At 44.0% G+C, this 18,306-nt stretch overlaps 1 protein-coding gene across 1 annotated transcript; it reads left to right on the top strand.

The window, feature by feature from the left end:
• The first annotated feature begins 617 nt into the window (after window positions 1–617).
• On the top strand, window positions 618–17,920 carry LOC124616648 (somatostatin receptor type 3-like). Its single transcript, XM_047144976.1, has 3 exons — window positions 618–769; window positions 17,288–17,379; window positions 17,499–17,920. The coding sequence occupies exons 1-3, from the start codon at window positions 618–620 to the stop codon at window positions 17,918–17,920; spliced, it is 666 nt and encodes a 221-aa protein (XP_047000932.1).
• Window positions 17,921–18,306: the final 386 nt, after the last annotated feature.

The following is an 18,306-nucleotide window of genomic DNA, read 5'->3' as shown; positions in this document are numbered from 1 at the left end:
AGACAAGCAGACGGCACCTCCGTGGGTCTAGTGGAGCTCGAGCGAGGCCATGACGGCACAGACCACGATCATGTTTCCCGACGGCAGTGGCATTTTCCAAGAAGATAATGTGCCATGTCACAACGCCAGCAGTGTGATGGAGTGGTTCGAGGGTCACAGCGGCTAGTTGCACTTGTGCTGCCCCCCAATTCACCACCTCTGAACTCGATGGAACATATCTCAGATGTGATTGTACGTGACGTCAGAGATCGTCTGCCCCCTCCCCGGAATTTACGGGTATTAGGTGGGATGTGTGTGCAGATGTGGTGCCAGCTCCCTCCGGCGACCTACTAAGACCTTATTGTTTCCATGCCACGACGCCTCGCCATTGTTATCCGTGCCAAGCTCGCTCTAAGGCAGGCGGTCATAATGTTCTGGCTGATCAATGTATCTTGACACCTTCGTCATACATTTCCGTAATCTATGACGGTTCTCCCCTAGTTTCGGTACAGTAGTCTGTCGGTGCGCACACCTTTCGAGTGGCGACGCCAGGTGGAGTGTTTGTGAACAAAGTAGCGTTGCCGCTGTCGTGGGGAAGCTGACTAGCCGGTCGCGCCTCCTGCCCGCAGGTGGTGAAGATGCTGGCGGCCGTGGTGGTGGTGTTCGCGACGCTGTGGCTGCCCTACCGCGGCCTCCTCGTCTACAACTCGTTCGCCACGCTCTTCTCCGGCACCAAGTACATGGACCTGTGGTTCCTGCTGTTCGCCAAGACCTGCGTCTTCATCAACAGGTAGGAGCACTGCGGCACCGCCGACACTGTGCAGCCACCACAAGCCCCGAGAGATCACGTGCCAACTTAACAAGTCGGTTTCATCTCAGCTACGTCTGCAGCTACCTACTTCCACTCTCGCGAAGGAGAGTTGGATTAGGTCCTCTTCTGCTTCACCTTACCGACGCATTCTCGATCTGTCAAGCGAATCGTTGTCTGTGGCTTATTCTCTGTCTCAGATCCGGATTCTACAGAGCTCATACGCCTCCACAACATTATTCGTTTGCGGCGAGTAGTTCTACATTTCGAATTCTATGAGAAAACAGTTGGGGCCTACAGCCAGGTCTATCTGGGAAGTGCATAACGCTCCAAACAATTCTGATAGTGGAATAGGAATTCCTCCCAGCTATGGAAAATAATGCTGAACGCTCTGAGACACTTCGCGACCTGGGTTTTACAAGCCAGACCATCCTGTTATCGTTCTGATCTTCAGTCCGAAGACTCGTTTCGTTTAATTCCTCAATTCTGAAGCCTTTACTGACTGCAAAAAAAAAAAAAAAAAAAAAAAAAAAAAAAAAAGTTTCCCAACAGGAGTGTACTTTTTTCCGAAGAATACTTTGTCTCTTCCAAAAAAATTAGTTTTTTTCCGAAGAAGAGTTTATCGCTATGAAGCTCAATTTAGTTTTCCCGAAGAAGATTTCATCTTTTTTGTAGAAAATGCTACCTTTTCTGAAAAGTAGTTTTAAATTTTTAAGAATAGTATCAATATTGTTAAGAAGTTTTTGGTTCCTGCGGAGGAGTCATCAGTTTTCTGCAGACGAGATTACTTGTGTTCCCAAACTAAGCGTATTTTTTTCAGAAAAAAGATATTTTTTTTAAGTTTTCGACAGAAGTTGTATAGTTTTCAACAAAATTTTTGTCGTTTTCGATGCATTTTTGTTAGTATTGGAATAGATGTTTGGATAGGTTGACTAGATGACAGACCCGTCATTCCCGTTTTTCTACCAGAAACGAAACCTTGTATGTCCTCCTGCAGAAGAATGGGTGTGAGACAGCCCCGCACAGTTTCTGTACTCTGGCCGCAGTTGCTTCCCGTGTCTGCAACGCAATTTCGCAAACGTCTCTATGTCAATGCCACACTGTAGACGGCTGCCGTTTTCGCCCACAGTCGACTGCCCCTTCGCAATTGAAAACTGTCAAACCGCTGCTAAGTCTATGGGATTTCATGGAAGTTGAGTCGACTGCACCAGTGGCTTAGTAGTAAAGAATGAATGTATTGAAACTTCATGTATGATGGGGTACTTTTTCACACATCTCAGTGTTTACGACGTAATATCTGTTGAACTATCTGTCGTACAATAATATACTTGTGTGTGTACATGCAGTGTCGTATGCGGATACTGTCTGCGAAGTAAGATGGGAATAAAGTTAGTAACACAGAAGTAACAAATTTAAACGCCATTTATGATACGGCAGTTTTTCATGCACCTCATTGTGTATGACGTCATATCTCCCGAACTATGACGGGTGGGTGGTTCTTACCACGACAGCGATTGTTGCCTGTCAGTAAGGCATGTGTTTAGCGGGTTTGGTTGAAATCGGCGAGTGCTTTACGATGTGATGTGAAGCATACATACAGAGTGTTTCAAAAATGACCGGTATATTTGAAACGGCAATAAAAACTAAACGAGCAGCGATAGAAATACACCGTTTGTTGCAATATGCTTGGGACAACAGTACATTTTCAGGCAGACAAACTTTCGAAATTACAGTAGTTACAATTTTCAACAACAGATGGCGCTGCGGTCTGGGAAACTCTATAGTACGATATTTTCCACTTATCCATCATGCGTAGCAATAATATGGCGTAGTCTCTGAATGAAATTACCCGAAACCTTTGACAACGTGTCTGGCGGAATGGCTTCACATGCAGATGAGATGTACTGCTTCAGCTGTTCAATTGTTTCTGGATTCTGGCGGTACACCTGGTCTTTCAAGTGTCCCCACAGAAAGAAGTCACAGGGGTTCATGTCTGGCGAATAGGGAGGCCAATCCACGCCGCCTCCTGTATGTTTCGGATAGCCCAAAGCAATCACACGATCATCGAAATATTCATTCAGGAAATTTAAGACGTCGGCCGTGCGATGTGGCCGGGCACCATCTTGCATAAACCACGAGGTATTCGCAGTGTCGTCTAAGGCAGTTTGTACCGCCACAAATTCACGAAGAATGTCCAGATAGCGTGATGCAGTAATCGTTTCGGATCTTAAAAATGGGCCAATGATTCCTTTGGAAGAAATAGCGGCCCAGACCAGTACTTTTTGAGGATGCAGGGACGATGGGACTGCAACATGGGGCTTTTCGGTTCCCCGTATGCGCCAGTTCTGTTTATTGACGAAGCCGTCCAGGTAAAAATAAGCTTCGTCAGTAAACCAAATGCTGCCCACATGCATATCGCCGTCATCAATCCTGTGCACTATATCGTTAGCGAATGTCTCTCGTGCAGCAATGGTAGCGGCGCTGAGGGGTTGCCGCGTTTGAATTTTGTATGGATAGAGGTGTAAACTCTGGCGCATGAGACGATACGTGGACGTTGGCGTCATTTGGACCACAGCTGCAACACGGCGAACGGAAACCCGAGGCCGCTGTTGGATCACCTGCTGCACTAGCTGCGCGTTGCCCTCTGTGGTTGCTGTACGCGGTCGCCCTACCTTTCCAGCACGTTCATCCGTCACGTTCCCAGTCCGTTGAAATTTTTCAAACAGATCCTTTATTGTATCGCTTTTCGGTCCTCTGGTTACATTAAACCTCCGTTGAAAACTCCGTCTTGTTGCAACAACACTGTGTTCTAGGCGGTGGAATTCCAACACCAGAAAAATCCTCTGTTCTAAGGAATAAACCATGTTGTCTACAGCACACTTGCACGTTGTGAACAGCACACGCTTACAGCAGAAAGACGACGCACAGAATGGCGCACCCACAGACTGCGTTGTCTTCTATATCTTTCACATCACTTGCAGCGCCATCTGTTGTTGAAAATTGTAACTACTGTAATTTCGAAAGTTTGTCCGCCTGAAAATGTACTGTTGTCCCAAGCATATTGCAACAAACGGTGTATTTCTATCGCTGCTCGTTTAGTTTTTATTGCCGTTTCAAATATACCGGTCATTTTTGAAACACCCTGTATATACATACATATTTACGTGCATCCATTCTTATAATATGTGTTTATTCAAGAGTGAATAACCTTGACCTACCTTGTCCCATGGAGAAAACTGCTCGAGGCTGGGCTGCGGGTCCTGGAGCCTGGCCTGCGGAAGGTCTGTCTGGCGAGCGCCAGCGCGCGCCTCCGAGGCGGCGCTGGAACCTACCGTAGCCGGATCGAGTCCTGGTGTTGGAAGTGGAAACCATTTTAATCGCCAGTATTTCGCCAGCGAGTGGAGAAGAGCTGGTGCGAATAAGTTCGATCACCAGACGCCCTCGCCGATGTCCTCGGTCACTTCCAAATCTCATCGCACTGACTCATGAGCTGAGGGCATATGATATTGTTGATGACGATACGCTGGATGGAGACGTAAAGATTGGAGCCCCATGAGGAGCCGAATGGGCTGCGTAGCGGCACAAGCTGTCACCCCCTTCTTCCTCTCGTCGTCACTGCTTTCGGGTCTTCAGTCTCCTGTACCACCGACCCCTTCGTCTCAGAGCACCTGCACTCAACCTCTTCGATTTGCCTTGTAACATTGTTAGTTCAAAATGTTTCGGAACTGTAGTAATAAAGGTTATTGAAATAAAAACTTTTTAATATAATACTTTCTTAAAACGGATTGAAAAGAACAAAATAATTTCTCTTACCTTCGTAGAGATTCTTAATCCCACCCAGATACCCCGGAAAATCTGTGCTTGTGAATTTTTAATAGTTGTGACAGTACATGTAAAACATAAAACAAAAAAGTCAGGGCATTCAATAGGTAACTGATGCATGAATAGATGATCTCTGTCACCAACACTATTGTCAGATTTTTATCAACGACAACGTATTTCTAGATCTCCAGAAGGCTTTTGACACCGTACCTCACAAGCAGCTTGTGAAATTGCGTGCTGATGGAATATCGTCTCAGTTATGCGGCTGGATTCGTTATTTCCCGTCAGATAGGTCACAGATGGTAGTAAACGACGAAAAGTCATCGAGTAAAAACGAAGAGATTTCTGGAGTTTCGCAAGATCGTGTATTAGGCCTCTGCTGTTTCTTACCTGCATAAACGATTTAGGAGACAACCTGAGCAGCCGTCTTAGGTTATTTGCAAATCGCGCTGTCATTTATCTCCTAGTAAACTCATCAGAAGATGAAACCAAATTGCAAACAATTTATAAAAGAATGGCTCGAAAATTGTAGCCGGCCGCGGTGGCCGTGCGGTTCTAGGCGCTGCAGTCCGTAACCGCGGGACTGCCACGGTCGCAGGTTCGAATCCTGCCTCGGGCATGGATGTGTGTGATGTCCTTAGGTTAGTTAAATTTAAGTAGTTCTAAGTTCTGTGGGACTGATGACCTAAGATGTTAAGTCCCATAGTGCTCAGAACCATTTTTGAAAATTGTAAACTGACCTTAAACATCTACATCTAAATGTATACTCCGCTGGCAACCAAGCGGTGTGTGGCGGAAGGCAAAATTCGCGCCAAAGTCATATTTCCCACGCTCTGTTCCACTCGCAGAAAGCGCGAGGGAAAAACGAGTGTCTAAACGCCTCAGTACGAGCGTACGAGCTCTAATTTCCCTTACCTTTGAAGGCGATCATTGCGCGATTTGAAAGTTGGTCGTAATAATATATGCTCTACATCCTCGGCGAAGATCGGATTTTGTAATTTAGTGAGCAGTCCCTTCCTTTTGGCGCATCGTCTATCTGCAAGGGTGCCTCACTTCTAACAACCCTACCACAACAAAGGTCAAAATTTTAATAACGATTGTGGTGTTGCTCACGCTGCTAAATACTGCATTTTCGGGCAACATCAGTCATATTATGTGGCAGGTGTCATCAGAGCACAGTTAATAAAGTCATTTCATGTAATAATGAAAAAAACTAGGCACTCATCTTTTTGTGTTTCCCACGCTGGTCTCGTTGTAAAATCATGGCTCAATCGTTGAAAATCTAGGTGGTTATGATTCCAAGCTCGGATGCAAAGAGGCCTAGGTTTTATTCTGCTATATTCAAAAGTTTTGTAGATGCGCTTCTCAAACCATTCTTGGAGATTAAACCTTTCAAAGTTAGCACAATAGTGATGTAAAAAAAATAATCAGCACTCCGAATTTAAGTTACACTTCCTTTTAATTCCTTTTATTGCAATGTCACGTAACACACAAAACATCACTTCACAATACAAAACATACTTGAAAACATCTTCCTCACAGTCACTGTTAAAGTTCACATTTTATAAGCTGACGACAATATGCGTCTTTCCAACATGATGTCCACGACTTGACTCTTTCAAAGTCTGACTCTTAACAACTCAACAACTAAGTAATAATCGCTTACGCGCCCAAAAATCAGACTTACAAGTACGTCAAAGATCATAATGACAAAAGAAAGAATACACATAAGAAATGTCTAGACACTCTGTGACCAAAATGGTACTGAAGCAGAGGATGACAGACTAAAGGCCGAAATACTAAATGTCTTTTTCCAAAGCTGTTTCACAGAGGAAGACTGCACTGTAGTTCCTTCTCTAGATTGTCGTACAGATGACAAAGTGGTAGATATCGAAATAGACGACAGAGGGATACAGAAACAATTAAAATCGCTCAAAAGAGGAGAGGCCCTGGACCTGATGGGATACCAGTTCGATTTTACACAGAGTACGTGAAGGAACTTGCCCCCTTTCTTGCAGCGGTGTACCGTAGGTCTCTAGAAGAGCGTAGCGTTCCAAAGGACTGGAAAAGGGCACAGGTCATCCCCGTTTTCAAGAAGGGACGTCGAACAGATGTGCAGAACTATAGACCTATATCTCTAACGTCTATCAGTTGTAGAACTTTGGAACACGTATTATGTTCGAGTATAATGACATTTCTGGAGACTAGAAATCTACTCTGTAGGAATAAACATGGGTTTCGAAAAAGACGCTCGTGTGAAACCCAGCTCGCGCTATTCGTCCACGAGACTCAGAGGGCCATAGACACGAGTTCACAGGTAGATGCCGTGTTTCTTGACTTTCGCAAGGCGTTCGATACAGCTCCCCACAGTCGTTTAATGAACAAAGTGTGGTGTCACCGCCAGACACCACACTTGCTCGGTGGTAGCTTTAAATCGGCCGCGGTCCATTAGTACATGTCGGACCCGCGTGTCGCCACTGTTAGTGATCGCAGACCGAGCGCCACCACACGGCAGGTCTCGAGAGACGGACTAGCACTCGCCCCAGTTGTACGGACGACGTAGCTAGCGATGCACACTGACGAAGCCTCGCTCATTTGCAGAGCAGATAGTTAGAATAGCCTTCAGCTGAGTCAATGGCTACGACCTAGCAAGGCGCCATTAGTAGTTTATTGCCTGAATCTACAGAGTCTCAATTGTATCGTCAGTAGCGATGTACAACAAGGATGGATTAAAGTTAAGTATTCCAGCAGCTACGTACTTTTCTTTATAGCATTCATTACGTATCCTGTTTCAGACCTCACGCCATCCTTCGTGAGCTTATAGCGTGCATTGCGGTCCCCTCAAACCACACTGTGTCGGCACTTCTGTCGACACATCACAAAGTAAGAGCATATGGACTATCACACCAATTGTGTGATTGGATTGAAGAGTTCCAGGATAACAGAATGCAGCATGTCATTCTTGCTATTCACAATATACATAAATGACCTTGTGGATGACATCGGAAGTTCACTGAGGCTTTTTGCAGATGATACTGTGGTGTATCGAGAGGTTGTAAGAATGAAAAATTGTACTGAAATGCAGGAGGATCTGCAGCGAATAGACGCATGGTGCAGGGAATGGCAATTGAATCTCAATGTAGACAAGTGTAATGTGCTGCGAATACATAGAAAGATAGTTCCCTTGTCATTTAGCTACAAAATAGCAGGTCAGCAACTGGAAGCAGATAATTCCATAAATTATCTGGGAGTACGCATTAGGAGTGATTTAAAATGGAATGATCATATAAAGTTGATCGTCGGTAAAGCAGATGACAGACTGAGATTCATTGGAAGAATCCTAAGGAAATGCAATGCGAAAACAAAGGAAGTAGGTTACAGTACTCTTGTTCGCCCACTGCATGAATACTGCTCAACAGTGTGGGATCCGTACCAGATAGGGTTGATAGAAGAGATAGAGAAGATCCAACGGAGAGCAGCGCGCTTCGTTACAGGATCATTTAATAATCGCGAAAGCGTTACGGAGATGATAGATAAACTCCAGTGGAAGACTCTGCAGGAGAGACGCTCAGTAGCTCGGTACGGGCTTTTGTTAAAGTTTCGAGAACATACCTTCACCGAAGAGTCAAGCAGTATATTGCTCCCTCCTACGTATATCTCGCGAAGAGACCATGAGGATAAAATCAGAGATATTAGAGCCCACACGGAAGCATACCGACAATCCTTCTTTCCACGAACAATACGAGACTGGAATAGAAGGGAGAACCGATAGAGGTACTCAGGGTACCATCCGCCACACACCGTCAGGTGGCTTGCGGAGTATAGATGTAGATGTAGATAACATCATTGCAATATAAACATATCGATGTATCAAAAGTGAAATCAAATCTGAATGTTGTCTCAGAAATATGTTAAGTAATTAACAGAAATACAGTAGAATATTACTGGTATCGAGAGGTTCAGGTGAGGTACCATAATGGTTACGTAATTCAAGTACCATTACACACTTCAAACTTTCTATGAGATTTGTAACGCTCTCGCGTAGGCTAAATGTACCAGCCACGAATCTTCCCGCTCTTCTTTGGACCTTCTCAATCTCTTGAATCAGACCCAGCTGGAAGGGTCCCACACAGACGAACAATACTCTAAGACTGGACGAACTTAAGTATTGCAAGCAATTTTCCTTGTTGAAGTACTGCAGCGCTTCAGGATTCTACCAATAAACCACAATCTAGAGTTCGCCTTACCCGCACTTGTGTAATCTGATCGTTCCATTTGAGATCTTTTCGAATAGCCACACCGAGATGCTTGACGGATCTTACTGCTTCCAAAGACTGGGCATATATTTTGACTCGTACGTTAATGGGGATTTTCGCTTTGTTATACGCAGTAGGTTACACTTACTAATGTTGAGAGACAACTGCCAGTCATTGCATCACGCATTTATTTTCTGCAATCCTCATTGATTTGTTCACAACTTTCGTGTGATACTACTTTCCTGTAGACTACAGCATCATCGGCAAACAGTCTAATGTTGCTGCCAATAGCACCAACCACATCGTTTATGTAAATAGTAAAAAGCAGCGGACCTATTACGCTCCCCTGGGGCACACCTGATGTTACGCTTGTTTCTGTAGAAGTATTCCCATTCAGGACGACATACTGCTCTTTGTATGTTGAAAACGTTCTATCCAACTGCATACTTCATCGGATAGACCGTAAGTGGGCACTTTTTGTAGCAAGCGACAGTGTGGAACTCAGTCGAACGCTTCGGAAGTAGAGGAATATGGCATCAACCTAGGAGCCAGTATCTAGAGCCTGTTCTATATCATGCACAAAGAGGGCCAGCTGTGTCTCGCATGACCGCTGTTTCCTAAAACCGTGCTGGTTTCTGCAGATGAACTTCTCAGAGTCTAGAAAGGTCATTATGACTGAACACAAAATATGTTCCATGATTCTACAACAAATCTACGTCAGTGAAATTGCCCGAAAATTGTGTGCATCCGCTTTTCTACCCTTTTTATAGATTGCTATGACCTGGGTCTTCTTCCAGTCCCGTGGTACTTTCCGGTGTTCCAATGATCTCTGACAGATGGTGGATAAGAATGGTGCTACATTGGTAACATAGTCAACATAAAATCTTACGGGGATACCGTCTGCGCCAGATGCCTTCCTGGCGTCTAAGGATCTTAACTACTTTACAATCCCATATACACTAAACACTATGTCAGCCATCCTTACGTTTTTTCGCTAATTGAAAGGGGGAATGGTGCTGTAGTCCTATACCGTAAACGAGTTTTTGAAAACTAGGTTTAGAATTTCCTCCTTCTGTTTATCATCACCCGTTACATTACCTGTACTGTCAGCAAGAGAAGATACTGAATTATTTGTAGCGTTCATAGATTTAACCTACGACCAAATTTTTTTTTTTTTTTTAGAATCTGCAGATAGAATGTTGATTTCAAATTCGTTAAAAAATTCTCTCATTGACCTTTTGACAGCTGCTTTCATTTCTCATAATTTCTGTTTGTCAGCGGGACAGTGACTACGTTTAAATCGACTGAGCAAAATTCTCTGCTTTCTCAGCAACTTCTTAATATGTTTGTTGAACCAAGTTGGATTCTTTCCCTCCCCTATATTTTTCCTAGGCACATATTTCTCTAGCATGTGGTGGACAATACCTTTGAATTCCCACCAAAGATGCTCAATATCTTTGTGTCTCGCGGTGAATGCTTGGAGCTGACTATAATGATATTCATTAATGATACTTTTATTTGCTTTACCAAACAAGAAAACTCTAAGGTGCTAATTTCATTTTCTTCCGACTTCTACTGACGTAGAAGCCACAACGACATTATGGTCGCTAATACCTTCTTCTAGATTAACTTCCTCAAAAAGATCAGGTCTGTTTGTCGCCAAGATATCTAATGTGTTCCCATGTCGAATTGGTTTTCTAGCCGATTGCTCAAGGTTGTATGAGCGCTCCTAGAATAACTTCACACGAGTCTTTGCTTCTGCCCCTTGTGATAAACGTACAATTTTCCCAGTCAATGGACGCTAGATTAAAGTGTCCACCTATAACTAAAGGATAATTTGAATATTTTTTTCCTATGAACTCAAGACTTTCCCTGAAACGTTCTGCGACATTTGTTGCGGATGCTGTACAATGAAAAGTGTGACGTCATCCACATGAGTGCTAAAAAGAATCCGTTAAACTTCAGCTACACGATAAATCAATATAATCTGAAGCCGTAAATTCAGTTAAATACCTATGAATTACGGTTACGAACAACTTAAATTGGAAAGAACGCATAGAAAATGTTGTGCCGAAGGCGAACCAAAGACTGCCTTCCGTTGGCAGAACACTTAAAACATGCAATAGATCTACCAAAGAGACTGTCTACACTACATTTGTCCGTCTTGTTTTGGAGTACTGCTGCGCAGTGTGAGATCCTTACCAGTCAGGAGTAATGGAGTGCGTCGGGAAAATTCAAAGAAGAGCAGCATGTTCTGTATAATCGAGAAATTGGTTTGAGAGTGTCACGAACATTGTACAGGATTTTCGGTGGACATCATTCAAACAACTGCGTTTCTCGTCGCGGCGAGATCTTCTCAGCAAATTTCAGTCACCAAGCTTCTCCTCCGCATATGAAAATATTTTGTTGACGCCGACCTACATAAGGAGAAACGATCATCATAATAAAGTAAGGGCAATCAGAGCCTGGCACGGAAAGACTGGAATAATAGAGAATTAAAGTGTAAGTGATCCGATGAACCATCTGTCATGCGCTTAAGTGTGGTTTGCAGAGAATCCATGCAGATGCAGATGCAGATGTAGATGCTCTCTCTACAATCCTCACTATCATCTGTTGCAGAGCCTCCAAATTTCCCGTTTTAAATTTTACAAACACTGTCATAGCTATGGAAAATACACAGTTATATATTGCCAGGACTAACTGCACAGTGGTACGAATCTGTATGGCGCAGGGATAAATTATTTTATACTTTTCAATTTGTTTTTAAACGTGTTACATTAAAGAGCTTGTTAATTCAAATAATAATTTTCTGCTTTTTAGTCTCGTGTGTGTTAAATGTTTCAATAGAATTTAAACTTTCTAACGAGCTTACAAAATGCACATGTCGTAAATTTCAGTCTTATATCAGTTTCTCTTCACCTGAGTCAACCAAAATGTTACTGCCTCCTACGTATACCCCACGAAAAGGCCTTGAAGGTAAAAGTTATAGAGGTTCGAGGTCTCTTGGACACTCACCAGCAATCGTTCCTACGGTGAACCATTAGCGACAGAAACTCGTAAAGAGGGAAATTGCAGTGCTACTCATAGTACTCTCCGCCACATACCAGACAAGGAAACGAGTTAATATTGCATTGTCGTCCAGTTCTGAGTTATGTTGAGTGTTTCAGGTCTCTAGTTCATTGGAAAGTGAGTTTAAAATCAATGGAAAAATTGGTATCGAACAGCCAAGGAGACAAGAAAACGACCTAATAAAAACGTATAAAAAAAGAGAAAAGTGAAGATCGTTTCTTTAATGCATCAAAAGCTGTGTGTGGTCTCTCCCCACATCAGTGCAACACAAAGAACGTTCGTACAACCAAGTGAAACTGTCAGCAACACCCTTCTTTGGTATGTTGTTAACTCGCACGTCCGATTCGCACCTTCTTCGGTCTTGGCGAACCAAAAGAGGTACATTATGGAGGTCGCCGTTTTCTTGTAGTTTCGTATTGACAACACCAAGTCTAGGCACCGGTCAGGTTTTTTTCCAGAAATGTATCGTCCGAACTTTTCATTTCAAGAAAGGCTCCGAAGACGTCCACGCGCCGTTGTTTTTCGTTCGAGAGTCAAGGAATCCTGGACAGAGTTTGCATACACTTTTCTCTTCCTCAAAAAACTCTGAAAACTGTCTTCAACGTTTGATTTAGGGATGTTCAGTTCGTTGCTCCACTACCATTCTTCACACAATACCGCTGACACAGTACATTCGCACTTCCACTACTTAACGATGCCTGCTCCGAGCTAACTAGCTGAATGGACAGCTGATGTTTACAGTTGTTAGTTCAGGCTTCCGCCGTAGTTACTGCACTGGCGTCGCTTGTACGCCAGGAATAAAGACAGTCCCGAAGCTTTTTGGACAGGCGGTGTATATTCGAATATCTACCCTGCTCTACAGTTTTGTCATATACAACACTTTCTAGTATTATGCAAATTTTACTGTGACATTTTATCACATGTGGTACCATTGTCCTCTCTTCTAGTCAGCGACTCGAAGACTTGCATGTATTTGTTTTCCTATCTACTGTAAAGGGAACCTCCTCGTTCCATACCTTATCAGTCCACGTAATTTATGCAACATTCTGTAACGCCACTACTCAGACACTTCGTTTCTTTTCCGGTTTTCCACAGTCCACAGGTTACTTCTATGGAATTCTGTGCTTCAGACGAACATTCTCAGAAATTCTCTTCTGAAATTAAGGCCTGTGTTTGATATTTGTAGATTACTCTTACCGAGGGATTATCTCTGTGGTTGTAGCTTCTCAAATTCTCCTTCCTTGGTAGGTCATATGTTACTTTCTTTCAAGGTAGCATAATTCTCTCACTTTCTGTGCTACGTGATTTTCAGTTTTGATGTTAAGTTCATTGTTAATCTCATTTCATCTATCTCCGGTTTACTTTCTGCTGGTCCCCTCTACTTTAGTCTTTCTTTGGTTTATTCTCAGTCCATATTATACGGTCTTTGCCTGAGGGTGGCATAGTCATATATTTTTCTCTCTCCAGAGAATCAGTAACAAAACGTCAATGTGACTGTATCTTCTGTGGTGTCACCGCCAGACACCACACTTGCTAGGTGGTAGTCTTTAAATCGGCCGCGGTCCGTTAGTATACGTCGGACCCGCATGTCGCCACTATCAGTGATTGCAGACCGAGCGCCGCCACACGGCAGGTCTAGAGAGACTTCCTAGCACTCGCCCCAGTTGTACAGCCGACTTTGCTAGCGATGGTTCATTGACAAATTACGCTCTCATTTGCCGAGACTATAGTTAGCATAGCCTTCAACTACGTCATTTGCTACGACCTAGCAAGGCGTCATTATCAATTGTTATTTATCTTGTGATGCATGTACCGTCAGACCGATGTTCACCAATTATGGATTAAAGTTAAGTATTCCACAGCTACGTCCTGCTTCTGCTAGTTCATTTCCGTGTCCTGTTCCAGACCTCACGCCAGCCTGCGTGAGCTTAATCGCGTGCCTTTTGGCTACCTCCTAATGGCTTGGCTGTCTTGCCAAGTCACAACATCTTCGATATCCCCTTGTAGCGGTAAACGTCGAATTCGGTCGGCAGGGATAGGAAAGTGTAATTTATTTATACAATACTCCAACCCAAAAATGAAAATGAACAACAAAATTTTTGATGATTATTTGGTAATGAAAACACAGCAAAATAACTACAACACACAGTGCATTCAATGAAAATTATTTTTAAAACTTAAAAAAAATACTCATTACAATACATGCAAATACAGTCAAGTAAGGCTCATCACCAACTACCCAAGAATCGTTTTCTTTCTTATATGTTTCTATCTCATGCAACACACAACTCCTATTTGGGAGATGATGAAAAACATGACGTAGGTTTGTCACTTACGGTAACACTGTCCAACAGAACTCACATGATCGCGCGGGTTCACCCTTTATTATTTTCTGCCGTGTATAGTCTCTTGACTTGCTTCCAGCCGATGTGCTACCATTATGCACGTTCCGCGCTATGTATTTCTCTCATTTATGCTGCCACTCACCGCCAGTTAATTGCAGGACATGTGTTTGGGTTTTGTCATGAGGAAATGCCATTTACAGATCAGTAGCTCGTAATTACGATAATTTGAACTGTTTCGACAATGTGCTGTACATGCTTGCTCGCAAGGCATTATCCAATGTTAAATTAAAGGCAGTTATCAGCAATCTCATTTCTGTGAGTAATAATTTTGGGTTTCAATTGCACTAACATGACTCTGCGAGTTATATTTTTTACCGAATAAATTTAGCCTTGAATGGACATGATTATGCGATCGTTCTGTCATTGCTTCTTGTACATGCCTTATGGGAAAGCGTTGATCTGCAACAGCTTTTTTAAATGAAGCTCTAACGTAAGTTCAGATTCGTTGTGTATCAGGGATTCTGATTTGAGTGGCGTTTCGCAAGTGCTTACTGCACTTTGTAGATCTTTCAGTAGATCTTTGTAGATCGGTAGATCCTTGTAGATCTTTCAGTTGTCTACTTCATAGCGCTGTCGTGAAAATCACAAAGAAATCGTAAAGGATCTTCTTAAATTTACGGCCCGTCTGTCGTGTCCAGACGAAAAGAGGAAGGGGTAAGTGTGTGGGGCAGGAACATACAGACTTCACACAGAACCGAGTCTGTGCAAGCGACGCCGTGGGAATGACCTGTGGTCCGTAACGGCTGACATTTTGTCACCATGGACACAAAAATCTGAGCTGTGCATTAGGAGATCTGAGACAAAGTGCACAAAACGGAACTAGTATACCTCGTTCTTACCAGGGGAAGGTATGATTCGTTGTGATTATTACATTTTTGTAACATAAAATATGAGTTGTAAATTAAAATTGCTACAATTTTTGTGAAATAAAATTAAAATGAAGACAAGCCTCTGTACTTCACTGTTCCTCACAATATCAGATAAGCTGCAATAAGTCAGAAAAAAATTAAGCTGAAGTAAAACTGGACTTGTATAATCTCGAGAGTGCTTACCACATGAAATTTTTAGCGAATAAACTTTCTCATTATTTTCTTCATATTCTAATGTGCCAGAGAACACAAATTAGTGATTTTTCTGAACTATGAATTGATTGTGGAAAGGAAGAAGCTGTTGGTCATGAATTTCATAACTGTTAGGATATACACCCTCTAAATGGGACGGAAATCGGTAGATGTGATATATTCACGATAAAGATGTTCAGAAATTCAGCAGTTCAATGACGCTTTGGTCCTCCTGTGTCCCTTATGTTCGACATATGATTCACTGATAGATTTGTTGGTTGTCCTCCTAACAGATACCGTGCCAGATTCTGTCCAACTGGCGCGTCATATCGTCCAGAGCTCGAGCTGGTTGGAGGGCCCTGCCCACAACGCTGCAAACATTTTCAACTACGATCCGGAGTCCTTGCTGACCAAAGTAGGGTTTGGCAGCATGAATGCAACCAGTAGAAGCCGTCGCTGCGTGCGGGCTGGCGTTGTCTTGCTTAAATGTAAGCCCAAGTTGGCTCACCACGAAGGGCAACAAAATGGGGCCCACACTGTTGTCTACGTGCCGCTGAGCTGTAAGGGCGCCGAGGACTGCAACCAGAGGTGTCCTCCTGTGAGATGAAATGGCAACCAAGACCATCACCACTGCATCTTGGGCAGTCGAGTGGACGAGAATCAGGCTGGTATTCCAACGCTTCCTGGGGCGTCTCCAGACCGGTATTCGCTGGTCATCGTTGCTCACTTCGAAGAGGGACTCGTCGCTGAAGGCGATTCTACTCCAGTCAATGAGATTCGAGACCAAATGTGCTCGACAACACTGCAGACGGGCTCGATGGTGTACGGGGATCAACGGTAGTTGGCGGGTATTAAATTCACTTTTATTAATGAAAATGACTTGCTTTTACGTGTTATTGTCACTATCTACTGACCGGGTATATGAAGTTCAAAACTTAAATTTAGTTTATCAATTCTTTCAGAAACGTAAGTGCATGTGAAAACAAATAATGAGAGCAAAAATGTCAAGTAACACTCTCAATTCGGTACGTGAACTTGTTCCAAATTGCTGCCAACAGCTTTCGTCTCTTTCTGCTTTACTCTGTATAGTCCACTCTCACTATCGACCTCATGATAATAAACGGCTAGTCGTTTTTAGATCATCAGTCGGTACCACCCTTATGGAAGTCATGTACAGGGTACCCTCCGCCACGCACCATACCGCAGCTTGTAGAGGACATATGTAAATGTACAACACATGAATGTCTTACTTTGTTGCTCCCTTTAAGTCCTGTGTGGCATGGGTCCCACATACTTGGAAAATATTCTAGGCTAGGGGGAACAAGTGCTATGTGAGTGATGTCCTTTGTAGAAGAACAGCTTTTTCGCACTCTCCTAGCAAGGAACCAAAATCTGTTGTGTGCCTTACCTACAAGTGAGCGAGCGTTTACACGCCATTTAACACCTGTACAAACTGTGCCCCGCAGGTATTTGTATGGACTGACTGAACCCAATTGTAAATCACTGATAATGTAATCATAGGTTACTGCTGTTTTGCGTATTGAGAAGTGCAGAATTTTACATTTCTGTACATTTCAAGCAAGTTGTAAATCTTTGTTGTATATAGAACTTTTATCAAGATCTGACAGGAAAATTGTGCAGCTTCTTACACAAAGTATTTCATAACGTTACAATCTAGCGCAACACTGTTCATTAAATTTGTGAAATGAGAACACAGCATCTGAACCTCCATTACTGTTCAATGTAATTCTATAAGGATCTCATATAACTGTTTGTCTTTCACCGTCTCATCACTGGGAACAAAGCTTCAGGCTATTTTCTTACATTTCATCAGTCGTTAGGCTGCAGATCGCACTTTCGTGATAATTCTGGTTTGTGTGCCTCCAGCGCCATCAACCCGATCCTGTACAACGCTATGTCTGGCAAGTTCCGGCGCGCCTTCCGCAAGACGCTGGTGCGATGCGCGCGCCGGCTGCACTGTGGGGGCGGCGCCTCAGCGGGGGCGGCCGCCGGGGGCAGCGGCCGCGCCTGCACGTCCGTCTCCAGCTCGGCGCGCCGCTCCAGGCAGACCACCGTCTCCAGTGACGGCGTGCCGCAGCAGCAGCAGCAGCCTCAGGTCCAGCAGACAGCGCTCTGAGGACGGCTGCAATGCACCACGAGGCGAGTGTGTCCAGCAGAGGTCGACGACGCGAACTTGCCGAGTCGGTACGTCGTGGCGAACGGCGCGAGTGGACCTGCACCCACCCAGCCCGATCTAGCGACTTCTTCCAGCGGCAGCCAGCTACAACGCCAGCCACAGCCTTAACTGCGAGTCCAGGGGAGGACGTTGAAGGATTCCACTCGTACATGCGGACTGCCACGTGGGGTGATCCTCTGCCCCAGCTGTGTGTGGCGATCCGGATAGTAGACTGTGCCCAGGGCAGCTGGCTGCTGCCACAGACGCAGCTGCAAATCAAGTGTCATCTGGAGGCACCACTGCTTTCAACTCGTGACAGTTGGCTGCGTCAGAGCGCCACGTAGATTCCCTGCTCGCACTTCAACAGGAGGCGCTGTGAGGTTACAGTGTGGGGACTTGTAGGGGTAAATGTTCCCAAAGCTCTGACAGACGACACACTCCATTAACATGTAGTCGCAGATGCAGCCACATACCCTACGATCACCAATCGGGAACCTGATGTTGATGATCTGCAGTGAAGCTTTGTCTTCATTTCTGTGTAGCGAGAATAGAAGATGGTGATGGTCAGTGGAAGCCTGACACTGTAACAAGCAAAAGAGGCAGTGTGTGGAGGCACTCTGCCTTATGCGATGTCCCTGCTGTGAGAGTGGTTTTACTGGACTTACTATTGCGTATCAGCAGTTGGAGCAGCAGTTAGAAAAAATGTAGATTTTTTCTATGTGAGTGCCTG

The sequence above is a fragment of the Schistocerca americana genome, chromosome 5 (assembly GCF_021461395.2).
Source record: "Schistocerca americana isolate TAMUIC-IGC-003095 chromosome 5, iqSchAmer2.1, whole genome shotgun sequence".
Lineage (NCBI taxonomy): Eukaryota > Metazoa > Arthropoda > Insecta > Orthoptera > Acrididae > Schistocerca > Schistocerca americana.
This window is presented reverse-complemented; position numbering and strand designations above follow the sequence as displayed.